Genomic DNA, 26247 nt, shown 5'->3' on the forward strand with positions numbered 1-26247 from the left:
AGGATTACATGCAAGGTCTATGGTGGCCATAGCTGTTGTAGTTACTTTTAGTGCTAAACATTTTGTTTTTCAAGGTCAAAGCACCTAAACAGAGGAGAGAAACTTACCCTTAGTTTCAAGGCTGTTGTGCAACTTCCTATCTGCCGTCTCCAAGAGCTGCTTGCAGGTTTTCCATAAGTGGCACTGAGTAGACGCCAAGTCAAAGAGAGCCATAGCGGAGGGGCAGAGGCCCTCAACAACATTTCTCAGAGGGTCTGTATGCTCTAGCTGGAGACTGTTGGCCCAGAAGCTCTCTTGGAGCATAGGGACAAGGCCTTCTGAAGGGGCAAGGAGCTTGTTGGTAACATCCGAAATCGAGTAGAACACCATACCTTGGGAAACCAAGAGAGAAAGCTTCATCAATGATTTGGGGCCACAGTTAACAGGCAACATGGGATTTCAGTCCTGAATATGTCAGACCCCTCCCTAGGTTACACTCTCATTATTGTCCAAAACTGAGAGTGCACAGCTCCCTTTCATGCTTAGTATGGCTTTAGATGACACAGCAGAGAACAGAAGCTGCTTATTCCCTCACTGTATCCAATACCAACATGGATTCCTTACTTGCATGTTTTCATTTGTCCCTCATCGCTCTTAGGTAAGCATGCCCCCACTTCGTGTGTGTGTGTGTGTGTGTGTGTGTGTGTGTGTGTGTGTGTCCCCACATACTCTATTACTGTGATTTACAAAACGGAACATTTTTTATTTATACTGCAAAGCATTTTCGTTTCTGAACTGTTCTGTGATGCTTTTATAGCACTCTCTTTATTTTACTGTGATCAGGAAAAAGTGAGGGACAGAAGACAATTGACAAAATGTGCTGCAACCAAGAGCGCCTGATGCAAACGTAAGGAAAGTAATTTCTTGCTGAGCTACTCCCCTTGCAGCATTAGTTTTAGAGAACATCTGTGACAATCTTATTTTTTAGACACCCTTCAGGGGTGGTGGGGGTGGGGAGAGACACTGAATTTCCAAGAGGCCTGCACAGCTTTCGTCCCATCAAGCCAAATCCAGACCGCCAGCTTTGGACTGCAGCCCACTGGGGCTAGCTTGCACCCACTCTATGTTTGCAGTCCCAGCAGGCAGAAAAATCGATAGGGGTTGGGGTTTGTTTATTTTTAAGCCTATGTTGTATATAGCCTGTATTTAGTTTGGTGGGACACAAAGCAGATTACATAGTAAGCTGCAGTTTAATTCCCTTGAAAGTCATACCCGTGCTCTGTGTGTGTGTGTGTGTGTGTGTGTCTGTCTGTCTGTCTGTCTGTCTGTCTGTCTGTCTGTCTTCCCCACCCAGTTTCCAAATTTTAAAGCCAACAGCCAAGTCTGCACCTGCTGCTGCAGCACTTCCAATGGCCTGCAGTGTTGAACGGCCACTTCCAGACTGTTTGAGGTTTCCAGATCCCTCAGATGACTGGTGCTCAATCTTGTGCTCCACTTTTGCCAGCTCCTTGATCACTTCTTGGTAATGCTCCAAGAATATCAGCTCACCATAGGAAGAAGACGCCTCCAAACTAAACATCATCGCCACCTGTCATTGTGGAATTGAAAGAAACCACGTACGTACATATTAGGCGGGAGAAGTATTTTTTAATCAATGTTCCAGATGTTCTCTTGGGGGGGGGGAATGATAAATTCTCCTCTACTGGCAAACTCTTCTTTCCTTTTTCTGAAGTTCCTATTGAAACACAGCATAGATCCAGAGATTTTTCTAGAAAGATCAGTGGGGCAAATAAATCTACTGCTACCAGGTTTCTACCCCTGACAGGCTGTGGGTGACCAACACATTTCCAATATTGTGTGTCTCCTGCTTCTCCCATCCCAAACGGAATTTCCTTTATTATGTAAACAAAATATTTTTTTTTTTTAAATGAAGAAATTATTATCTTGCAATTATATCTTAGATATAGAAGGATTAGTAAGCCCCTAATATCTTTTCTGGAAGAAGTCTAGACTTAAAACAATCAATTTCCTGAACATTAAAAAAAAAATCCCTACTAAATCTGGCAGGGGAGGAAGCAGACGGCTGGGAGAGGGCCATTTGCCACATCAAGACTGTAGATGCAGGGTCAGTATGCAGAATGTCCACAGAATAGCTAGAAACCATGGAGATTAATCCCATGGCTACTCTGAACATATAATGGATGCACGATAACATCCAGGAGAAACCAGCTACTTTCAAAACAAACACCACGCAGTGGCTATTGCGTTACCTGATGAGCTTCTACGTAGTTACCCCTCAAGATACAGGCAACAAGAAGAGATTCAGGTGGGGAAAGCATCATTGGGATGAGGGAGTTCTGTTGAGGCTTTATCCTGTATTCTACATCACTGCAGCCGGTTAGTGAACTCTCACTTCCATCTAAAAATGGAGGGAAGGTGGAGGGAGGGAGATGTAACGGTTAACAGGTAATCACTATTGAACCTGAACTGGGGAAGATGTACACAAAGTAAGCAGTCGGTGCCAGCTCCTGCTGTTTTTGGGTAATTGCAGAACAGTCAAAAGGTTTTTAATTAGTTAAAAATGTTAATGTATGTGCTGTCCTTCAGCATTTTTAACCAGGGTGGCCAACAGTTGATAAAGAAATTAATAATAAAACCCTTAAAAATGATATCTCTGCAGCAGAATAAAAATTAACACTTCAGCAGAATTTCAGAAGAGAAAATAAAGAATATCTTAATATACTGTGCTTCTTTTGAGGGTGATAGGGTGGTTTACAACACAAAGGTGAAAACACAAAATGCATATAACAACAAAGAATATTAATCTCCTCCTACAAACACAAATTAATAGGCCATACATTGTTTAATCAGCCAAAGGCTTGGTTATAGAGAAACAATTTTTGCCTAGCACCTAAAGATATGTCGTGAAAGTGCCAGGTGAGCCTCCCTGAGGAGAGCATTCCACAAATGGGGAACCACTGCAGAAAAGGCCCCTTCTCACGTTGCCACCCTCTTCTCCTGGCTCTTGAAAGACATATGAGCAGGCAGTAGTCATGCCACCATGGAGGGGGCATTTCATGGCAAGCGAAGCATGGCAGTGCGACCAAGGAAGATGCCCTGTACCTGATGTGCTGGTGAGACTTAACTCACTACTTGTGCTTGCCAGTGATGGGTCTGAGGTTCCCTTCTTCTGACCTGAAGAAGAAAATAAGCAGTTCGAGAAACACACTTTGGCCACACAAAGCAACTGAGAACATTTTATTGCAGGTTCCATGGAAAGAGAGATGGAAAGAGAGAAGCCAGTAACAATGACATGCTTGTTTGGTGATTCATCGTTGTTAAAAGAATAGCTTATCAAGCCTTGGGGAGGGAGCCTCAGAGGGGCTTCTCTCTCACATAGAGGACACTGACTAGCACTTACAACATATCGATACTTGTTTTTCTTTGGCCCCAAGTCTAAAGTGAGCACTGAAAGTTATACAGTCGGGTTTTTTAATATATATGTTAAAGATATATTTTACTAAATTTCCATAAAATTCACATAAACATTCCAATTAATAATGGATTTTGCTTTTATATCTATATATATCTATATCTATATATATATAGATATATAAACAGACTGATTTTTCTTTTTTCAACAAAAGAAAAATCAGTCTTTTTTATTATACAGTGGTGCCTCGCAAGATGAAAAGAATCCGTTCTGTGATTCTCTTCGTCTAGTGGTTTTTTCGTCTTGTGAAGCAAGCCCATTGACGGATTAGCGGATTAGCGCTATTAGCGGCTTATCGGCTGATTGGATCAGCTGATAAGCGGCTTAGCGGCTTAGAAAAAGGGGGGAGGGGGAAAAAACCCGCAGGAACTCGCAAGACATTTTCCTCTTGCGAAGCAAGCCCATAGGAGATTCGTTTTGCGAAGCACCTCCAAAACGGAAAACTCTTTCATCTAGCGAGTTTTCCGTCTTGCGAGGCATTCGTCTTGTGGGGCACCACTGTAATAATATCTGATTCAGGGCTCTAGTTGTAGACCAGGATGGGTCACAGCCCCACAAATCCCCACAATCACAGACATGAAGTTCTGAAAGAGGGGAACACAAGGTTCTCTCACATTTTCTTCACCTCACCTGGCTTTGGCCTTTGAGACAGGCTGTGCCTCCTCTTTGAGCTGGACCCCCTGGTTAAGTTTCCACATGTTTTACTGGGAACACGTTGACCTCCTAGAAGAGCAACAGTCAGCTACTGCGTTGGGGCTCCATTATTTATTTCAGTTCGAGCACACATTCAACGCAAGCAATGCTAGCATAAAGTAACCATGCAAGTAGAAGGTAGAAGCTGCCATCTCACGCGTTCCTAGCTTAACACACGGAATAAAACTCAAGTTCAAGTATAAAACCATTAAATGATGGAGTTTTAAGTTCTAGCCACAACATTGAAGCTATTGTGTAAACCAGTGGTAGTCAACCTTTTTATACCTACCACTCACTAATGCATCTTTCTTGATGGTAATATTTCCTTACCGCCCACCAGTGCTTGATGGAAGGAGGATTCAGCTTGTGCTATAGAACCCCCTACCGCCCACCTAGAATCCTGAAACGCCCACTAGTGGGCGGTAGGGACCAGATTGACAACCCCGTGTAAACAGACACATTTACTTCTGGATGGGCAGTAAGAGCTATGTTTTGCAGAGCTCGGGGAATTTATGAAGGGTGAGGATTTGTGGCAGGTAAGCTAAAAAGGGCACTGGGAAACACTGGAATGGGCTTACTGACAACAGAGAAGCACCTTCTAGTGCAGTCTCACAGTAAGCTGCCTAGAATTAGGGACAACCATCAAAAATAATGATGGTTACGCTTGACTTCGGCCGGTGAAACCATTCTGGGCAAACCACATCCACCTGTCCTAGCCCCAGAGTCATACATTAAGTCAGGTGTGGGGCAGGTAAGGGCTTTGCCAAAAGAGGCGTTGCAAGTGCTGCCATCTGAAACAGCTGCTATAACAAAGGCAGGAGCCTTCATTATAGGCATCTTGCTGCCTGTGAGATGCTGGCCCTGCCCACCTGTCAAACTGGCCCCACCCACCCCTCTCAAGGCACATCCTAATAAGGATCTGACCCATGGAGCCATGAACATGTGCTCTATTTCTTCCCTGGCTCCTTGACGGTATGAAGACTCTTGCTGCTTGCTTGGCCTTATCAAAGCACCACTGAAGTAGTAAACCACTTGGAACCCCTTACCTGCGTTTCTGTTGCTGAGCACTATTTTGTGCCGCCACTGAGCTTCAGAGAGGTACTTGGAGAGCAGCTGCACACGACAACCAAAGCCATCTCTGTTAACAGACAGATTCAAGCAGTCCAGCAATGCAAGCTCCTCCTGAGCCACATGCTTCGAGTCCCAGGGGGAAGAGCCCTCCATTTCTTTCAGATGGTCCTGGAGCACGTTGAGAATGATCTCCATTGCTACATCATCCGCTAAAAACCCAGAGGTGTCACGGACAAAATGCTTCAAATCCAGATGGCTCCAGCTGAAGGACTCACATTTGTTGCTATCTGACTGCAAATCTTGAAGCTTTGGGATGCTGAAATGCTCCTGAGAGGTACTGTAGGCAGTGCATGTCTCAGGTCTCCTTCCGGGCTCTGCCGAGTGCTGTGGACTCGCTGAGGTGGAAGAGCCTTGGCTAGGACAATGCTCAAGCCTCCTGACAGCACAGTTCTTTTTCTCAAGGACAGACTCTTCTGTGTTGTCCTCCTCGTGGGGATCATCACTGCAGAGGTCGCTGTAGGAGACAAAGAGCAAGGAGAAGATGTTCTCCAGGAGTTCCAGGTGTAGAGGAACAGGGACAGTCCTTAAAAACTGCTGGCACTTGGCAAGATACTGAGCAAAGAGACCTGCATAATCTGCATTTGGGAAAACAAAACATTAGAAACAGATTTACTATTTCCCCTGCTCTCCTCATTCAAGGACTAGATGCTCAAGATAAAGGTAACTATGGAACTATGGGAGTCATGCACCTGACCTCTCTAGCCCTGTCTTCTTCCACTTCTTCCTCCTCCAGCATTTTCTTCTACCCTTTCTACCTTCTCCCCCATCACATTTTATGACTTCCCTAGGAAACCCGTACACGTACCCCCTTGTAAGTTCTTTGGGGTAGGGACCTATCATATCTGTTCTTTGCAAAGCAACATAGACACACAGATGGTGCAGAATATATAAAAACCTCTTCACATAACAAGTCTCTGTAGGCATGCCAATATCCAGTATAAATATCATTTATTTCTAACTCCATATAAAAAGAATATGTACGATAAACTTTTATATTGTTTACAAAAACAAAACTCAAGAGGGGGAAAAGCTTCTAACTTTAATGTTTGCCTGCTGAATATGCAGAAATATAAATGTGCCTGAAAATTAGGCAACATTCATATCCCAGCCACCTGTCTTAAATGCCCCCAGCTTAAAAACTCTCCGGAGGGTTTTGATACAGCCACAGAATAAAGAAGGGAGGGGTAGCATTTAGTTGGACATTCAACATCACGTAGGTAACACTGGCCATTTCCAAAAACAGAATGCAGGCTGTGCCTTATACCAAGTCAGAGAGTCGATGCGTCTAAGTCAGTGACTGGCAGCAGCTCTCCAGGGTTTTCAGGGAGAGGGTCCTTCCCAGCCCTAGAGAATCTGGGGATTGAACCCGGTACCTTCTGCATGCAAGTCATGTGCTTTACCACTAAGCTACAGCTCTTGCCCTGACACATTAGCCCATCTCATCCAGATAATAGAAGCAGGGTACAGAATTAGACTAGCAGCACTAGGATAAGGGAGTCAAAGAGAAGGAGTCTACAGATTCATGTCTAACTCAATCTATAAATATAACCCAAATGCTATCCTAAACTGTGAGCCCGTATTAAATAATTCAATTCACAGCTTATCAGGAAACAATTCACATTTTGACCTTGTGCAACAGCTGTTGTGCTATTTTACACACCTGTAAAAATAAAGAAAGACGTAATTGCTCTTACAGTAAGGGTGAATTCTCAGCACAAGGCCTTCACAAATCAGCCCATGGGTATACCTAAACCTTCCACATATGATTGCAACTGCCAATGTAAACTTTCCCTCAGCTTTAAAAGGATTTTTATGTAACTGTAAAGGGATAAAAAAGGGGAAATATGCAGTAATACTTCCCTATACGTTATGATCCACCTATTCCAGTTTGTGCACTCATAAAGTCTCCTTGTAGCAGCAATGAATGGCTTTAGGGAGGGTGGAAGAAAGAGAAGTGCATGTGGCACCTGCCCCTCCATAAAAGCTTACAGCTCAGTGGGCCAGAGTGTGGTACCCAAAGAGCTAAACCTCTGGGGCAATGCCTTGCTACTTTGGAGCACCCTACACCAGTGATGGCCAAACTTGGCTCTGCAGCTGTTTTGGGACTACAACTCCCATCATCCTTAGCTAACTGGTCAGGCACGATGGGAATTGTAGTCCCAAAGCAGCTGGAGGGCCAGGTTTGGCCACCACTGCCCTACACCTCTAGAAATCACTTACTGATCCTATGGACTCCTTTCTACACCATTATCTATAAATCCTTACTTGGTGATTGTCTCCTTCCATAAATCCCACATTTCCCCTATGAAGTCTGGGCCAGTGGAGATATCACTGCCAAAGAAATTGATGGGGCAAAGGAACGAAAGCACACCATCCCATCCGAACATGGAACATGGTGAAATGATGGCACAGCAGATGGCAATCTCTCCTGCTGCACCAGCATTACAGTTCTGGGGAAAAAACCCTATTCAGGTGTGTCTTGTTCTGCAGAAAGAAGTAGATGAACACCAAATAAAAAGCAACAATGACTTTTGTTACAAGGTATGTGGAAGCAACCAGACCTGGGCAAAGAGGCTGATCTGCAGATTTGCATTCGCCAGGCATCTCCTCAGGGAGGCCATTGACAAAAAAGTTCCTGCAGTCTTTGCAATGTGAATCTTTGTGTGCATTGACACAGAGGGCATATATGGCATATTTCATGGCACAAAATGCCTGGAAAAGAATGAGATTGCGACGCAGGCTCAAATGACTGGAAGCTGCCATCGCCGTTGAATCTATAAAAAAAAAGAGAGAGAAAGTGGGAAATGGGAAATGGAAAGTTGAATTTGCTCAGCTGTAGGCAAGTTATTAACATTTCCGTTGTTTCCAGAGCCTGGAATCAGTGCTCCCACCCAATCCCAAACAAGGTTAGAGAAGCTGCAGACCAACAATGGGTGTAGCACATAGGGTTGTGTGTGTGTCTGAGGGAGAGAAGGAAAAACAGAGAAACAGGCTGGGGCTGTATTGTGAGTGGATGTGGGCTTTAACCTTTTATCCTCATTGCAGCCCCAACAGAAATTGTCTCTGTCTATACCTTCATTTCACAATGAGAAGAGAGCTTTGAATTGTACCAGTGGGAGACACCCCGCCCCGAAACATACACACACACACATATGGTTCCAATTAGGACCAAAGGCTTGCAGTTCACCTCCCCGCGTGCCACAGTCCCCATCTGCCTCATCCCCATATACATTGGCTATTAATGTCACCTAAAAAAGCATGCACACCAGTTCATGATTTGCTTTCATTTTCAAAGAATCATAGCCTAGCATTCTGTAGGAACCAAGCTCTGGTTAGTTTCTAAACAAGCCAACATCAAACTATGTGCTATGAAGCTGGCTTCTTTAACTGACCATAGTTTTCTTTCAAACCACAGTCTCTGGTTCGTAGGCAACACTAAGCCAAGATTCTTAGAAACTCAAAAGAAAATGCTAGCAAAGCCCTTCTTGCCATGACAAACAATAGTGTATCCAACAAACAGGTTAAATGGACACTTGGTCATATCTATAGCCATCTCTCCCCCCCCCCCATTTACCTTGAGCTTGTTCTGTGTCCCTGGCTGGAATTGCCTGAAGAAGTTCAGTGACAGCTTCTTCGTTCAGGGCCACAAGATTAGTAAGATGGTGCAGAAAGTAAAGGGATGTGTGGGACTCCAAACTGTGCAAGTGCTGCAGAAGAACCTTCTCTGGGATAATATTACTGCAAGAGAAAAGAAGCCTAGTTTCAATGGCAGCAAGATTAGCTTGTAACCACACATTTTTTCAAGAGAAGGATTCCCAACCCTCTCATTCAGATTTTTCTGCATGAAGTCTTTTATATACCTGTTAAGGGGAATGTAAGTTGAGTGCTTAATGTGCGTAGCAACTGGCCATTGCACACATTCCCCAGGCCTCATGGACATCAACCATGACGTGCACATCCATCCTCGCTGAACATGTGTATATCAAATGAATTTTATGCTTTCTCCAGCCATTGTGCATAATTCTCAACAGGTTTCCCCACCACCACCATGCTGTTACCTATTCTGTTGAATACACCATTCAAGAACTTCCACTTGGGCACACAGTCCATCACAGAAGTCTTTTAATACTGAGTCATTGTGGAGTCCCTGTTAAAAAGAAATAGGTTTGCATCCATTCCAAGCAAAAAAAAACCCCTCCAATTCCTCTTCTTAAGAAACTGACTGGAATCAAAGCAAGGAAAAACATTGTGCCTCCCCTCACAGGCTTGATGAGGCCTGACGTACCTGAGATTTGTGAAGAGTCCACAGCAGCATTTTTGCCGACTCTAAACTGTGACACTGAGTCCACCCTAACAATATCAGGAGGCGACTGAGGTGGCTGAATTCTCGCCGTAGTAAACTGTTGAGGCTGGAGAAGTCTTCCCTTTTCAATAAAGTTAATGCTGTACCCTAGAGAAAAGAACAACTTGTTTGTTTTAAGACTGTGGAATGCCTGAGTGGGAAGGAGAGTTAAAACTGCAAAGTTAAATTTGCAAATGTTAAAAACAGTTCTAAGAGATTTTTCATGTTCTGTTCCTCTGCCCTGTAGGGAGGCAGCCCCTGGAAAATCTATGGATAAAATGTGCTATCACAACCCCTCTCTCTTAGTTCCAAATGACTCCTTCAGCATTTTATGAAGACATAGTGATGATCCAAAACCTGTACTAGGCATGGACCAATTCAAAGAGACTATGGCTATGAAGAATGCATGCCTTGTATGCGTCAAGGTTCCATGTTCAATCGAGAGCATCTTGGGTACAAAGACCCTTTATTGAGATCTCAGAGAGCTAGCTATTGCCAATTGGGTTGGACAGTACTTACGGTGGACATTCAGCCTGACTCCATAGAAGCAGATGCTAATATCTATATTAAGTGCTTCAACTCACTAAAATCCCATTCACCTTTATACACTATTTACACGCTTGTTTCAGACCTTTTCAAAGGTACCATTTCATAACATATGAAGGGTGTTACCCGTAGCAAGCCCCTTGATTTAGATAGGTAAGCCCACCTTCAAAAATAAACAAATCCAAGAAAGAAATACCTAAGTTACACCATTAGAGTAAGCATCTACATGAAGCACATAGAGTTCTAGTTTGCAGTTCACTGACTTAACTATTAAGGCACTAAAACTGCAGCACATTTGCCAAAGATCTTGATAATAAAGCTGGTAGTGAGTTCACAAAGTTCTTTGCCTAACTCAGAAACAATGGCAGCCACATGATCCATTACTCAACTCCTATGTGAATGTCTCATAAGTGATTTACCAGAATTTGTTCCAAAAAGTGCTTGTTGCTGCTCAGGCAGTAGAAATAGGCAGCTTTCCAAGAAGGAGCGTGTTCACGATCCAAGAACAATGCCATCACTGCCCGCTCTGCATCCAGCTGTTCAGATGTACCTGAAACACCCATAAGTTGGGTTAATTTCACATATAGTTAAGACACAGAATAGCACCAAGATGGGCAGGCTCTCTATACATTTTAGCTACAGTCACCAATTATCTCCTGGTTAAACTAAGCCAACAGTTATCATTGCACAGCAAAGAGAACATGCAAATTTAAACAAACCTTTGCCAGGTGACTTCAGTCCCAGCAGCTTCTCTCTCATCTTCTCAATGAATACACTGCTGAACAGATTGAGCAAGGCATGGCTGTCTTTCCTGAGCAGACAGCCAAGCAGCCTCTCTTCTTTCAGCGGGCTCCGCTCAGCCCAACAGGCATCCAGAAGTTCTCGGCAGAGAAGCCGTAGCTCTCCAGTCTGATTCTCCACCTCCAAATTCAACATGCCAAGGGCACAATAAATTTCATCCACGGCCTCGCTCCCACCAGATTCCAACAACTCTGGATTTAGATGGAGGCGCTTCAAATATTTTAGGGACTCCCAGAGAAAGTCAAAGAAGATGTGTTGTGGAGAGCCGCTGTGTGTGAGTGAAGAGCTCTGCTCGGCAGAATCTCTCTGGAGAAGCTCCAAGATGGCTTGCAGCTTCCGAGGAGCCTGCAACAGCATCTTTCGGAGAGCAGAGAACACCTCGGCACTGAACAGCTGCACGGCTCCATCTCTCGGCTTCCTATTTGGCCCATGCCTGTTTCCAAAAGCTTCATATAGTTCCTGGGGAAATAGCTGGATTAACAGAAGATTCTTTCCACAAATACAACTGAGAGACGTAAAGAGGTAAGCAGATATATAAAATATGGAGCAGCTGTCAACAGTATTGGCCCAGTTTACACTGGGGGTCTAAGAGAGCCCCAAACACAGTTAAACATCTGCAGCTGGACAGCCCCATTCCAGTTCTATCTGCATACTGCAGCTACAAGGATTCTTCATGTAGCACCAGAGGAGAAATGATATTGTTGGGTCCCTGAGACTTCCTTGCTCCTCTCTGGTGCTATAAGAAGTATCCCCTAAGTGGCAGAGAATGAATGAGCTGATGGTGAAAAAACAGAGAAAAGACTGGAATTAGGTTCACTAGATGACTGTAGAACCAATAGCTGCTACAGCGAAGCAGAGATGTCTGGCCACAGCGAGGATCTTTTTAATTCTCCTGTGTGAACTGGGCCATTGTCTGCTATCTAGGCCAAAGAACAAAAACTGCAAACACTATTAATGCTCATAGCTATTGAAAAGAAATCAGTAAGAAGATGCAAAATTGACAGAAACAAGAGGAGAAATAAATGATCGGATGGTGATGCTGTCCCCACCCCTGCAGTGGAGAAACTCCCTTTCTCCCCATGCTGCTCCTGCTGATAAAGGTGAATTATCAGGTTATTATAACTCCCAATCAGAGACACTCTATCCCACTTGTCACACTCTGGTTAGATTTCCTTCATTTTTGCCAGGAAATAGCTTCTTTGCAAGAAAACTTATGAACATGACTGTTAAACAAGTAAAGGGCAGAATGAGCATCAAGCATTTCATTATCAAAATATTTTCACATGTGCTAGCCTCTCTTGTGGGACGCGGGTGGCGCTGTGGGTTAAACCATAGAGCCTAGGACTTGCCGATCAGAAGGTTGGTGGTTCGAATCCCCGCGACGGGGTGAGTTCCCGTTGCTCGGTACCTGCTCCTGCCAACCTAGCAGTTCAAAAGCACGTCAAAGTGCAAGTAGATAAATAGGTACTGCTCCGGCGGGAAGGTAAATGGCGTTTCCGTGCGCTGCTCTGGTTCACCAAAGCGGCTTAGTCATGCTGGCCACATGACCCAGAAGCTGTACGCCGGCTCCCTTGGCCAATAAAGCGAGATAAGCACCACAACCCCAGAGTCGGCCACGACTGGACCTAATGGTCAGGGGTCCCTTTACCTTTACCTAGCCTCTCTTGTAAATTTATTCTACACCTAAAGAGTAGGCCAGGGAGCACTTTAAAATCAAAGCAGTAGTTATCAGCTTTAAATCATGAAGTAAAGGTTTCAGAAAGCCTTATCAAAAGCTAGTTACATTTTCAAAGGGAAGCTAAACCAGCTGCATCTTGTACAGAAAGCCGCATGGTTTTCTCTTCTTCTTTCAGTCCTATTTAAGGGGTTTCTCACCACAGCCATTATGTAGCTGGTTACAGATGTCTGAGTCACATGAGTTTCTGACTGCATTTTGTTAATCATGACACATGATCCTAGAGCACCTTTCTCTTCCACAAACATTCATTTTCTTTAATGAAGTTTTTTACACAAGTAGAATGATGTGGTAATATAGGATGCAATAATATCAAAAATAAACTGGTGACCTCTTAAAACAAGTAGAACTCATAAACAGTGTTCCTGAAAAAAATTAAATCAGTTGAACCATTTGGTATTTGATCTCAGGTTGGCAATATCCAGTCCAGAACCGAAAGCAAAGCACTTACAGAAAAAAACTGAGAAGCCTAAGAGTTTGACACTAGGACTCAGAACTTTTCCTATTACCTAGACCTTTGGGACTAGAAGATAGAACTATGCAGATCCACTAGCAGTCTGAACAATACTTCATTATGGACATTAAAACTGAACAACTTTTCCGAAATTGAAGTGGGCCTAACAATTTTACTACACAAAGGCAGGCAGTTGTTTATGAGTTATGTTGGGAGGTCCAGAATCCGACATATTAGGTTAAAAACAAGCAACCATCCATCAACTTTCCCAAGAGAGGTGACAAAGCGATAAGATAAAATCGTAACATAGGAATATATTTTATACCAAGTCAGACCACTGGTCCATCAAGCTAGGTACAACCCACACAGGCTCCAGAGTTTCAAGCAGGATTCTTTCCCAACCCTTCCTAGAGCTGCCAGCATTTTAACCTGGGGCCTTTTGAATGAAAAGCATGTGCTCCCCCACTCAGCTTGGCCCTTCCCCAAATTAATGCTTCCAAAGTATGACTGTTCCCCTTGAAAGGATCAGTGACATTCCCAATAACCAGTCATCTTCAGAAGGCTGGAGCTGACTGGCAATAAACTTAAGCATAAGGGGGAAGCCTCGCTGGCAAACATCCATAGAGATGGCAATCAAAACACTCAAGAAAACTAGGTAACATAGGTTATATTTTTTTAACAAGCCACACAAAGTTCACTTAAATAGGCATGGATTCAGACCAACAACTGAAGTGGTGACTGCTCATCTGAATCACAGCCAGCTAACTCCTGGATCACCCCACATGTCATATGAATTCCAGGAGTTGGAATTATCTCAGGACTGTACTGAATTCGCTGTTCATACATGAGCTTTGCACACATAAGAGCAACATTAAATGTAACACCTGTTGAACCAAGTTCACCCTCAAGAAGCAATCACACCTTTAGAACAGCATGTGAGACATCCTTTTCTAGTTCTTCTAGGAGAAGCAAGAACTCAGTTTCTCTCTGGAGAGCTTCTGGAACTGTTTTCTGGAATGATTGGAGGAGAGAGAGAAAAGAAATTGGAATGATATGTATTAGAATAGGTATGCAAATAAAATACCGTATTTTCCTGTGTATACCCCCCCCCCGTGTATAACACAACCCCTATTTTGGGGGACTCAAATTTATGAAAATGGGGGAAGACGACCCCCGTTTTTAACATTATTTTAGAGTAAAAAAAACCTAGTCTTATACACAGAAAAGTACAGTATATCTACTGAGAGCTTCTTGGTAGACATTTTAGATGTTTTAAAGCTTTTAGGAGCTGGGGAGAGATTGCAACTTATTTCCCAGTCTACTTTGATACTTCCTGCTCAAATAGACTAATTTCAAATAGACTAATTCAGTCAACAACTTTACTTGCCAGTACTTATAAACCAAATATTTGGTTCAATTAGTTTTAAAAAATGACAGCTACAATCTAAGGAAACAATTTGTGGGAACCTTGCAGAGAGCTGGAGGGTGGTGCTTTGGGGGGGGGCATTGCCAAATCTAAAAGAATTTTTTTGCCCCACTGATTCAGTAAGACTGCCAACTTTCTTACTGAGTCAACTCCTATGACTATACCAGCTGCTTAGCACACAGAAACGAAGCAGAATATTTTCTTATCACTTTATCCCCATGTCAGAATCTATATCTGTGTAAGTTCTGCATGTCAGTCTGCCTTTCAATGCACAAGGGCAGGAACATCAAAAACTTAGAACTGCCACTGGTGTTTTGCAAGAACTGAAAAGAAAGCATCATTATATGCATCATTTTGCTATTTGAACAGAGCTAGCTATTTTGCATTGTGGCCTATCCATTCAGAATATCAACAGGACTTGCACTATCAAACTAATTGAAGAAGAGCATAATGTTATGGTCATAGCCAGGCATAGGCAAACTCAGCTCTCCAGATGTTTTGAGACTACAGTTCCCATCACCCCTGACCACTGGTCCTGTTAGCTAGGGATCATGGTAGTTGTAGTCCCAAAACAGCTGGAGGGCTGAGTTTGCCTATGCCTGGTCATAGCCAAAGCCTTCTTTAATAGCCTTCTGATTTATTTATTTTTGTAATTACTAAAACAGCAGCAATTATCAAACTTCATTGGGTGCTACAAAATTTCTCAAATTAGGACAGAAGTATTTTCTTATCTGGAATGGAACAGATTTTTTTTACCTGCTCCCATGCGAGCCACGTCTGCAAAACAAGGAGCCAAAACCAAGCAAGTTTTTGAGGACTGTGGTTCGATCCACACCTACAAGGAGACATCCCCAAATTAGTCATTTTTCATACTAAATTCATTTATCTAGAAATGTCAGTAACTTTTGAACTGCTTTGAACTGCAGCCCTAGCGAGAGCAGCTCATAACCCCCCAAAGCAATGGTGCTCAAAGCTCTACCACAATCGAATCCATTCTTGAACAAAGGAAATTCAAAGGGAGACTGCAAGAGGAAAGCAGTAAATGGCAGTATATCAAGAGGTTCAGTACTATTGCTTGTCTATGGAATTGCCACAATCATTTGTCATCACATTACATGTAATAACTGACTTACAAATGTCAGGATACATTGCTTTTTGTGAATCGTCCCTGTTATGTAATTCTTACCATCTTCACATATGCATTCCACTTCCTGCTTTCCTCAAAGTTCACAATCACTCTTCCCCTCTGCAAATATCTATGTTCCTGCTATTCAGGATAACACTTCATGTATCCAATGGTGAACTGGAGTTGACAGAAGTCGATATCATAATAAATTTGTTAGTCAATAACCTTTGTTATTTGTGTTGCAAAAGACTAAGACCGCTGCCCTTTTGAAAGTAATAAGGAACACACTCAAAACATACTTTAAGGCTGCATTCACTTTAATATTTCAATGTTTTAATGTTGTATTTTAATCTTGTTTTTAAGTTGTATTCATTCAACTTGTTTTTATTATTGCTTGTTAGCCGCCCTGAGCCCGGCCTTGGCTGGGAAGGGCGGGGTATAAATTAAAATTATTATTATTATTATTACCTGGGAATAAGCCCCACTGAAAATAATGGGACTTTCTTTGGAGCATCTATGTACAGGACTGCACTGTAATATTTTAAAACTTGCAACTTTTTCACACACTTTCAACTGTTAGTTACCAAAAGTCGATGTAGTGCTCACCTTAGATGAGAAGGGCAGACTATTAGAGCATGAAGGATCCTTTCCACTTTTTCACAGCCATCTTCCTGCCACCGGTGTAATTGAGGAATGCAGGCCTGTGCAAGTTCCCAGTCTTCCCTCTTCACACAATCACAAAAAAACCAGAAGAGCCGTTCCAGGGATGCAGATTCCTCCTTACCAAATGGATGCATCTTCCTGCTTCAAAATGCAAAGACTGGAACACATTAGATCCTATTCTTAAATCATATCTGTCAAACATTCACTTACAATGCACTTCCTAAAATGAGAGATGGAAATTTACAGAAAGATTCATGTCTAGAAGTGGAACTTTAGTCTTTCCCTACACAAAGTTAAAATGTCTAGCAGGACAGACAGCTAACCTAATACATTTGATTGTCCACATAAACAAACAAACACTTTTATAAAATAACAAGAATAGCAATTGTCTTGTTTGCCCATTGAAAATCCGTCAAAACATTTGCAGGTAAACAGGTGAGAGTGAAAACAGGAAAGTGTAAACTGCAGCTGTCTAGCCTTCCCTCAGGCCTAACAATAACAAGTTGAGAGACTAAGCTGATCTTGAGTGGAAATACAGGGGACAGTATGGATGGCAAGGGAAGCTATAAAAAGGGATTAAATCTCTGTGAGGATATGGAAATCTCTGAGGGTGCTGGGGCTGAGCCTAAGCCAGAGACGGTTAGCAAATTCTGCATTAAGAAGAGCAAAACCTTTTAGCCCAGCAAGAATTATTCCTGCAGGTTAAAAAACTCCCCCAAAACTTTAAGTCATCTAGTGGACTCATTAATAAACCAGGGCTCATTTATTATACCTGAACAGTTCTTATGGTGCCACATTCGACTTAACTGCTCTGTGGGAAACTTTCCACTGCCAAATAAACTTTGCCCAGCTAATCTATGATGAATCAAGCCCCATTGCTCATGCAACTTGCTCCAATTCACATTTCAGTTTCTTAAAGAAGTACCTTGAGAGGCAGTACTATTCAAGTATCAAGCTTAAAAGTAGGTACCTTCACTCAGAATTACGTCCCACCAAACAAGCTTAGTAGAGCTGACTCCAAAGAGGGCAAAAGAATGTATCACTGACGTTCCGTGGCTGCTTTTTATACTTGACAACTTTGCTAAAAGGTTACTCTCATCACGTGGGCAACTGTTAATTTAAAAGCCTGGCTATATTTAAATAACCACCCGCAACAGTCTACTAGTGCCTTCCTCGCTCGTCTCGGCAAGCAAGCTGCCGTGCCCATCTCATGTGAACTTCTCCGCCTAAATACCCCCGGCAGGAGGCTCTCCTGCGTCCTCCTCCGAGTCTCGTCTCACCCAGCGGAGTTTTTCCTTTTCGCCCCCACCCTCCGCATACTTTCCCCCGGCATGCAAAGGCAGCGCAGGTAGGGAACCAGCAACTCGTGCCTCGCATAGGACCCACCTGGAAGAGAGGTCCAATCACCAGTAGAATATACACTCGCCTCGTCTCAGGAGTTTATCCTGCTGTCATCAGCGCTACCTGCACTCCCAGACAGAATCAAGTCCGGTTGCCGCGGCCATGTTGAAAAGCTAATCAGGTGATCGAAGCGACAGGCGGAACAACCGGCTTATTGGGCAAGGGGGACGCCATCTTTCTCTAGGGCATTGAAGCCCAACAGTTGCCATCTCTGAAGCGGGCAAAAATATCACGTGTCTGGAAAGACAGGCGCTCGTGGTCCGCATAACGTACAATTTATTTACTGATTTTTAAAATTTTGTATTCATCCGAAGATCCCGTTCTCCCTTATCCTCTCTAGTTCGGTTGGCTGGGATTTACCCAGATTTACCATACAGTCCTCCTTTATTCCACTAGCTGGCCGGATCCCTAGCTTTCGTTATAGAAAATAAAATAAGCTAGTGTCTCATCAGGCAAAACGTGTAGGCCTTCCGAGCCATTCTTCTTTTTTTAAAAAAGCTACTGTAGCCTGCTGTCATATTTTAATGTTGCTAGCATATGAAGCAAGTAATAACTGTGACTGACATTTAGGAAAGCAGAGCACACAGACTAAAATGCTAGACTGACACACCTACTGTCTGGAACTTCTTGATTCATTTTGAAGTCTGGAGGCGACTTCAACGGAGAAATGGTTATGGCCCTATAGAAAACAATTCTGAAATTGAGGGTTATTGTGTAGCTGTGATTGGGCCTGTGCACCCCAAAACAAAAGGTAGTAAGTCTCTCCAAGTCATCTTTTACATCAAGAAAACGGATCACCCCAACCTTTGCAAACATATTAAACAGTTAACATGCCAATACTTAATGCTAATAAAATTAATCATTAAGAGAATAGGGGGTATTTTATATGGCAAAGTGGTCTAATATTGTTATACTCATATTGCTAAGAGGTGGAAGAGAGTACAGTAGTTTACTACAACCCTGCAGTGCAGTTCAGAGAATCCAGGACTGGTATATTTCAGGAAATACCTTTGTGGGACCCACATTACATGTGAATGCATCTAGTCCCTTTGGAGGGAGGTGACTCTTTTATAGTGTTTATTATTAGAGCTTCTAATAGCAAATAACTCGTTAGGTCAATGAAGACTGCAATCTCTCTTACCTTGGAGTAAGTCCTGCAGAACTGAGTGTTACTTGCTTCTGATTATAGGATTGCGATGTGTAGGGTGAAAAAACTTGTTATATTTTCATTTCATTGGGTGCCATTTACTTCACCATTCAGGTCTGATCGTGAACTAATTTACTTCAGCCTTATTGTCAGTCTTAGTGCTTTTCAACACAATGAATTTCATGTACTTCCAGGCATTATTTATTTATATGCCATTGTATGTGACAAGGGTACAAGTATATCCTCTATTATATGTGTATAAAAACTGTTGTTGTTTTTGCACCTCTGAAGCCATTATTTGAAACTTACTGGTTGATCAATGGCTAAATGAAAATTCCCCTATTCCCAAAGCATTATGTCAAATATTCTTCCCTCTTACTCTGTCCAGCATCCATCTGAAGATGTTGACTGTTGTGTGACTCAGCTATCTGCATGGGTGGTGTCTAACTGGTGTTTGCTAGAGATAATGTTCCCCACTACATCCTCTATTCTGGCTCTTTTGTTTGTTTTGCTTATAGGCAGGAAAAGAACAAAACTTTTTCCATAGACTTCTAAGAAGGCCTGCGTGTAACAGGCCAAAAAAACATGACGGAAAATGACAGGTGCACAACTGTAAGTATTGAAAAACCTACTTTCTACTTTATTGCAAGCCTATTTATTTGTGTAAGTATGTAAAGAGGAAGAGGCGAATGAGTTTTTATTTAACTTATTCATTTTAATGTTACATCTCTTTGAATCCTGGAAAAAAAAATCAGATATGGGTTTGCCTGCCAGTGCTAATCCCGTAAATGTCTTTGTTTGGCTGCAGCATCCACATTGTTCAGACAGAGTGCTATTAAATGCTTCTGATGCACTGAAATCAGAAGCAGAAAAAGAGGGCTCATAGAGTGGGAGGCCACACAAACTGAACCAGTCTGTTCCCCTTTGCGAGTACAGCAGCATACATTTCCTCCATACATTTACCATATTGTAAATAAGCCAAGCGATTCCCTACCCATTTTAAGTGACTATGTCAGTGAAAGGTGTCAGTCAAGGCTGCAGTTCCTGCCAACCATGAAATTATTAGTTGTGAGATAACATGATTGTTTTAGATGTTTGAAACTGCTTTAAGTCCATTTTTATTTTTCATTTTTAAAAAATCACTTGCCACCTTGGCAAGAAGGGCAGGATATAAATTTAATAATAATAAATTGCCACGGAATGCAGTGAGACTTACTTCTGAGTAAATCAATTGAGAACCAGGCTGCACAAGAAAAGCTACTGCAAAGTACTTCTGTGGCTGGCATTTTAAGATTAAGATTCTATAGAAATAACTGGTTAAATAGAAAATGGAAAATGTTTTGCAACTGTGAAGCTTTAACATAACCAATGACGGTCATGAAAACTTTTTAAAAATGCATATCAAGTAACCACACCCATCCTTGTGGATGGCAGGGCCAGGAATCAATCTAGATTGAAAGCAGCATGCTAAAGACAAGCATGAACTATTCCAGACTGAGAAAACACTATATTTTTGTGCTACAAATGGCTTGGTGTTTGTGCAGGCATTGTGGTGCAGTACAGAATCAATCTGCAAGGAGCTTTTATTTTTGGAATGAAGCACTTTTCAGGAGCAAATAGATCTAGATTGTTTGTGTACTATGTAGAGAAAAACAAGCACTCAGTTTCCTTTGATTCTAGAATAAAATGTCATGTGCACAGCTTAAGAGTCATCCAGTACAGTACATTTTTGTACTGGCAGTTCATAATTGCTCTGGGAGGTGTTTGGACACACATTTCAAACATTCCAGATTACATTCCATTCTGTGATCAGTGCTTTTTCATTGTCTAGCAAGTATTCATGCGATAGGTCCCCTCACTCCATCTCTCCAAAGGACTGGAGGGAAAGAGTTCAAAGTTATGCCTGAATACGAGATTAGTGGTTTTGTTCTTGGAGTATTCAAGAAGGTTTCAATGAAGGATTGCTATGCCTCTAGTGAGCAAGGGATGTGGCACCTTTGACCCTCCAGATGTTGTTGGACTCAAGAGCTCCCATCAGCTGCAGCCAGCATAGCCAATGGTCATTTTAATACATCAACATCTGGAGGGCCACAGGTGCATTATCCCTGCTGAGTAGCCATCTCTCTTAAACAGGATTTGGCAGTGGGTATAGGGTGGGAGGAGATTGTAATGCTTCAAAAACTGACAAAGTATTTACAACCAGAGACCATGCTTTAGCATATAAATAAAAAAACAATAGTTCTGAAATAAGAGGCATATTGTTATGTGCTACCCCAATCTCTGAGTGGTGAGAAATTCCAGGAGTTCCAGTGCTTACCTAGGGTTTGGCTTCCTTGAAATGAAAGTCAGTGGAGACGACACTTTCTTTAGGATCAGGGGTAGCAATTCCCATTTCATCGCTTGTGTCCTCCCCTGCAGTTTTATCCTCACAAAAGCCCTTTGAGGTAGCTAAGGAAGAGAGAGATGGGTCACCTAGTGAGCTTTATAGTTTAGGATTTGACTCTGGGGCTGTGTATACACCATACATTTGAAGCACTTTACCTCTCACAGAACCACAATTTCCAGCACCCTTAATAAACTACAGTTCCTAGATTCTTTGGGGGGAAGTCATGTGCTTTAAATATATGTTGTGTGTACACAGCCACAGGTCTCCATTTCCAGTCTCACATTGTAAGCATTGTATTACACTGACTGTTCACTACACATTTATTAAGTCTAGAGCAGGGGTCAGCAACCTTTTTCAGCTGTGGGCCGGTCCACTATCCCTCAGACCATGTGGTGGGCCAGACTATATTTTGAAAGAAAATATGAATGAATTCCTATGCCCCACAAATAACCCAGAGATGCATTTTAAATAAAAGCACACATTCTACTCATGTAAAAACACCAGGCAGGCCCCACAAATAACCCGGAGATGCATTTTAAATAAAAGGACACCTTCTACTCATGTAAAAACACGCTGATTCCCGGACCATCTGCAGGCCGGATTGAGAAGGTGATTGGGCTGCATCCATCCCCTGGGCCTTAGTTTGCCTACCCCTGGTCTAGAGTAACCCAAGTGTGAAATGAGGTTATTCAACCTTTTCGGGCTTGAGGGTACATTTGGAACTGTTGGAGGTACCATAAATATCCATTTCACGGAAGAAAAACAGGTGATGCTCACCCACCCCCATAACATGCAAAACACCTAGTCCTCCCCACAAACTCCCCCAAATAAAACCGAGACAAAAAAAGCAGGCAATCTTTCTAAAAGTCAGCTTCCTAACCAACCAAAAGCCCAAAAAACTACTTTAAAAAATTGAGAGGAGTCAGGGCCTTGACAAGTGCCAAGGGGGCTGTCTGAAAATGATGTAGGGCCCACATTGTGGGCCCCAGGTGTAAAGAAATGCTTTCATGAGGCAGCGCAATCCTCAGCAAGACCTACGGTTCAAGGTAGCACTCTTGTGTACAGTTATCTGGGTGTAACCCTCAGTGAACTCCAGTTAAAAGGTTTGAGCTTCACACCCATTTTCCTTTCTCCTGCAGGGTGGCTCTTTGGATGAAAGACTGTAGCTCAGTTGTAGGTAGAGCACTTGCTCTGCATGCCTAAGGTCCCAGGGTCAAACCCCAGCATCTCCAGAGAGGACTGGGAATGTCCGCTGTCTGAAACCCTGGAGAGCCACTGCCAGTCACATTATTCCAGTACCGAGCAAGATGAACCAATAGTCTGACTTGGCATAAGACAGATTTCTATGTTGTTGTTTTTAATGCAGAGCTTAAAAGACAGGTACACCTAGGAAGAAAACTCCTGTGTACGTATAGTATTAGTAATAGATAAATATGCAGCTTTGTATTTTATTGTACAGATGTCATTTTCAAACACATATTCAGAATTATTGTTTCCCCCATTAGGTGGAGAAATACGTCGGTGAGATTAAAGGAGGACTAAGGCCAACCATGAAAATCACTATCATGGGGGTAATATGCCCTGCCCCCAAGAGGCAAGTGTGTCAGCCGGCATTCTAGCAGCTGCTTCATGGATGTATCTGGCGAAAATTGCTCATAGGTGCAGATCTATTGAGGAATAGCATTAGCTGGGCAAAAAGGGAGAGATAGTATTGTCAATATGGAGAACATCAGAGGAGCACTGAACATAATTCACTATTTCTGAGCACTGTAGCTCAGCACAGCATAACTGACCATTCTTAGCTCACACATCCAGACACTAGTCCCTTCCAATTCTAATCTTCTATGATTCCATAATTAAGTCTCCTGTGAGCCCAAAGTAATCACTCAAAAAGATGGCTGCCTGCTGGAACTCTGCATGCTTCTTTCAATTCGCCTTCGCTGGGGATGGGTAATCCTGCTGACCCATCGCTGCTTCAGTTGTGGCTGGAGCACTGAATGATCCTGATTCATCACAGAATTGCCTCTACTGTCACCAAGGCTCCCTATTGCCCCCCCCCCCCGCATGAGCCAGTGCTGTGTGCTTCCATCCTTCCCATTGGGAGGGCAGGGGAAAGGGGTCGTAATTTTGCTATATTTGTTTGTTTGACTGGATCATTCCAACACTTCTGATGCAAAGATGGAGGAGAAATAGCTGTTCCCAGAGGAGGCATTCCCAGAATAATGCCCCATGCACAGAGCCAGCCGTATCAGTAGGCAGAAAGCGGGAACCCAACTGTTTCTTCTGTACCGCCCAGCTGTTTCCTTCTGTTGCTGTTTTGTTCTATAATAATAATAATAATAATAATAATAATAATAATAATAATAATAATTTTTTATTTGTACCCCGCCCATCTGGCTGGGTTTCCCCAGCCACTCTGGGCGGCTTCCACAGAAACCAAAAAACACTAAAATATCATACATTAAAAGCTTCCCTGAATAGGGCCGCCTTAAGATGTCTTCTGAATGTCAGGTAGTTGTCCATCACCTTGACATCCGATGGGAGGGCATTCCACAGGGCGGGCGCCACCACCGAAAAGGCCCTCTGCCTGGTTCCCTGTAGCTTCGCTTCTCGCAATGAGGGAACCGCCAGAAGGCCCTCGGCGCTGGACCTCAGTGTCCGGGCAGAACGATGGGGGTGGAGACGCTCCTTCAGGTATACTGGGCCGAAGCCGTTTAGGGCTTTAAAGGTCAACACCAGCACTTTGAATTGTGCTCGGAAACGTACTGGGAGCCAATGTAGGTCTTTCAAGACTGGTGTTATGTGGTCTCGGCGTCCGCCCCCAGTCACCAGTCTAGCTGCCGCATTCTGGATTAGCTGTAGTTTCCGAGTCACCTTCAAAGGTAGCCCCACGTAGAGCGCATTGCAGTAGTCCAAGCGGGAGATAACTAGAGCATGCACCACTCTGGCCAGACAGTCCGCGGGCAGGTAGGGTCTCAGCCTGCGTACCAGGTGGAGTTGGTAGACAGCTGCCCTGGATACAGAATTGACCTGCGCCTCCATGGACAGCTGTGAGTCCAAAAGCTGTGAGTTCTGCCTTGTCCCTCTAATCTGGCCTGCTGCTTTATGTGCAGTGCAAGAAGCTATCCCATCACCCCTGGTGCTGAAGGAAAATTAATCTGCATGTCTGGTCAGCTGTTTAAAATTTGCTTAAGTAGCCACGCACAATGCATCATTGCCTCATATATCTGTGCTGTTTCTTACAGAGCACTATGATGATGTCACACTAAAAAGGCAGGCTCTGTGTCATTTCTGATGTATGTTTCTCAACAGCTCTCATAATGCTTTTTCAGCGTCTAGGCCAGTGCAGTTTAGCTATTTTTCTCCAATTGCAGCTGGAGGTAAGCATTTAATGCAGGGTTAGAGAACCTGTGGCCCTCCAGAGAAATTGCTGGGCTCCCACCAGCCCCAGGCTACATGGCCCATGGTGAAGGATGGTGGGAGCCACAGGTTTCACATCCTTAGACTAGGCCATACTTACCCTGGAAACAAATATGACATTATAATGCCACAGCATGTGATAAATGAGCTCACTATTATGTTAGATTGTTGAATTGTTACTTATCACATGTTCATTCCTTCAAGTTTTTCAGTGACTTTGCTCTGTGACCCCATGGATGCCAATCTGGACATTGGACTGTTGTTTGCAGTCAGCTTTCTTGAGAAATCCATTGTCCGGAATTCACGGATTGCTGGGAAATGGGGTAAAGAGGAAAAGACCATTCCCTACTTCCCATTTACAACAGGGGAGTCATTTAAGGTAATTTTACTTGCTAGTATGGGAGACAGATATATAGACATAGATATAAACTGCCTAAGACCCTCTGGCCCAGTATTGTCTCCTTTGACTGACAGCAGCTCTCCAAGGCCTCGGGCAGATTTTCTCTTTCAACTCTTCTGATCATCTAACTATAGGTGCTTGGAACTAAAGTTGTAGTCGTGTTTGTAATAAACATGTCCTCTATTTGCTCCATCTGTATTTACAGGATCAAAAGACCATTTATTTATTTATAAAGATATTTCTAGACTGTCAAGTCATAATAAAATATGGTTGCCATTTAAGTAGGGTAGATCTTCCAGTGTAATATTTCCAATTGATTTTCAAAAGCATCTACGCATAATCAAGTCCCATTGAAATCAATAAGCTTTCGACTCATTACTTTGTGGGCGCCCAACTTTATTGGGATTGCTGTCAGTCTCTGCCCCTGCCACCCATGGATCTCCTTTGTTTTTTCAGATGGAGCTCTTGTGTGAGCATCAGCAGATTCGGGTTTTGCTTGATGGACGTCAGCTCTGCAGTTTCACTCACCGTGTGCAGCCTATGCAAAGGGTGACAGCTTTACAAATCTCCGGAGACATCAAGCTCACCAAAGTGGCTTGAAGAAAAGAATATATAATCCCCTATCTCTCCTTGGTTGGTGAAGAAATGTTCTCCTTATGCCATTGGATATTGTTCCTTACTTTTGCTCTTATGTGTGCTTCTTGAGATTTTAAATGAAGGCTGAGCTCTATAAATAGCCCTATTATACCTTGATAAGTTGCAGCAATATATTTCGATGTGCATTCTTTTCAAGCTGCAGCACTTTTGTCTATGGCTGTTTACACATCACCAGCTTAAAACTCAGATTCTTTTTCTCAATTCAGATTGAAGCTGGATTGAGGAGAAACGCATCAAAACACAGTATTTCATAAGAAATGACAGGGTAGATTTGAAGCGTAGCTATCATCATGTGTACAAAATAAAAAAAGTTAGTTCTTGGTATGAGCTTTCATGTGCATGCACACTTCTTCAGATACCATGCACACGAAAGCTCATACCATGCACACGAAAGCTCATACCAAGAACTAACTTAGTTGGTCTTTAAGGTGCTACTGGAAGGAATTT

At 43.0% G+C, this 26247-nt stretch overlaps 2 protein-coding genes across 9 annotated transcripts in view; one reads left to right on the forward strand and one right to left on the reverse strand.

Annotated features, from left to right (window-relative positions):
- The window catches only part of ZFYVE26 (zinc finger FYVE-type containing 26), a 43429-nt gene extending 25515 nt beyond the window's left edge, over positions 1–17914 (reverse strand). For 2 of the 4 annotated variants that reach the window (XM_081168627.1, XM_081168625.1), the window contains exons 1-16: positions 17776–17914; positions 16333–16530; positions 15357–15435; positions 14096–14185; positions 10904–11444; positions 10604–10734; positions 9582–9746; positions 9355–9443; positions 8871–9034; positions 7858–8070; positions 5212–5871; positions 4103–4195; positions 3103–3174; positions 2250–2398; positions 1369–1567; positions 108–371 (exon numbers count right to left, since the gene is read on the reverse strand). In XM_081168627.1, the coding sequence (XP_081024753.1) occupies positions 108–371; positions 1369–1567; positions 2250–2398; positions 3103–3174; positions 4103–4195; positions 5212–5871; positions 7858–8070; positions 8871–9034; positions 9355–9443; positions 9582–9746; positions 10604–10734; positions 10904–11444; positions 14096–14185; positions 15357–15435; positions 16333–16523 (3100 nt within the window). In that variant the 5' untranslated portion in view covers positions 16524–16530; positions 17776–17914. The remainder of the gene's footprint in view (positions 1–107; positions 372–1368; positions 1568–2249; positions 2399–3102; positions 3175–4102; positions 4196–5211; positions 5872–7857; positions 8071–8870; positions 9035–9354; positions 9444–9581; positions 9747–10603; positions 10735–10903; positions 11445–14095; positions 14186–15356; positions 15436–16332; positions 16531–17775) is intronic. The other 2 variants (XM_081168626.1, XM_081168628.1) reach the window with 2 other exon arrangements.
- On the forward strand, positions 17773–25909 carry LOC308572523 (galectin-related protein A-like). 5 transcript variants are annotated; one of them, XM_081168653.1, is made up of 5 exons: positions 17773–17911; positions 19456–19549; positions 22829–22917; positions 24948–25122; positions 25600–25909. In XM_081168653.1, exons 2-5 carry the CDS (start codon positions 19523–19525, stop codon positions 25741–25743), a joined length of 435 nt encoding a protein of 144 aa, XP_081024779.1. In that variant the 5' UTR covers positions 17773–17911; positions 19456–19522; the 3' UTR covers positions 25744–25909. The 5 variants fall into 5 exon arrangements, with proteins under 5 accessions (XP_081024779.1, XP_081024778.1, XP_081024781.1 ...); XM_081168652.1 differs by lacking the exon at positions 17773–17911 and adding an exon at positions 17941–18048; XM_081168655.1 differs by lacking the exon at positions 17773–17911 and adding an exon at positions 18038–18059.
- Positions 25910–26247: the final 338 nt, after the last annotated feature.

This window comes from Podarcis bocagei (assembly GCF_964188305.1).
Source record: "Podarcis bocagei genome assembly, chromosome: 1".
NCBI lineage: Eukaryota > Metazoa > Chordata > Lepidosauria > Squamata > Lacertidae > Podarcis > Podarcis bocagei.

Bases quoted from the DNA above. Each gene is read 5' to 3' on its own strand.
- LOC308572523 (XM_081168653.1), top strand. From the start codon at position 19,523: ATGACGGAAAATGACAGGTGCACAACT. The intron at 19,550-22,828 runs GTAAGTATTGAA...TTCCCCCATTAG, and splicing joins AAAATGACAGGTGCACAACT to GTGGAGAAATACGTCGGTGA. The intron at 25,123-25,599 runs GTAATTTTACTT...TTGTTTTTTCAG, and splicing joins CAACAGGGGAGTCATTTAAG to ATGGAGCTCTTGTGTGAGCA.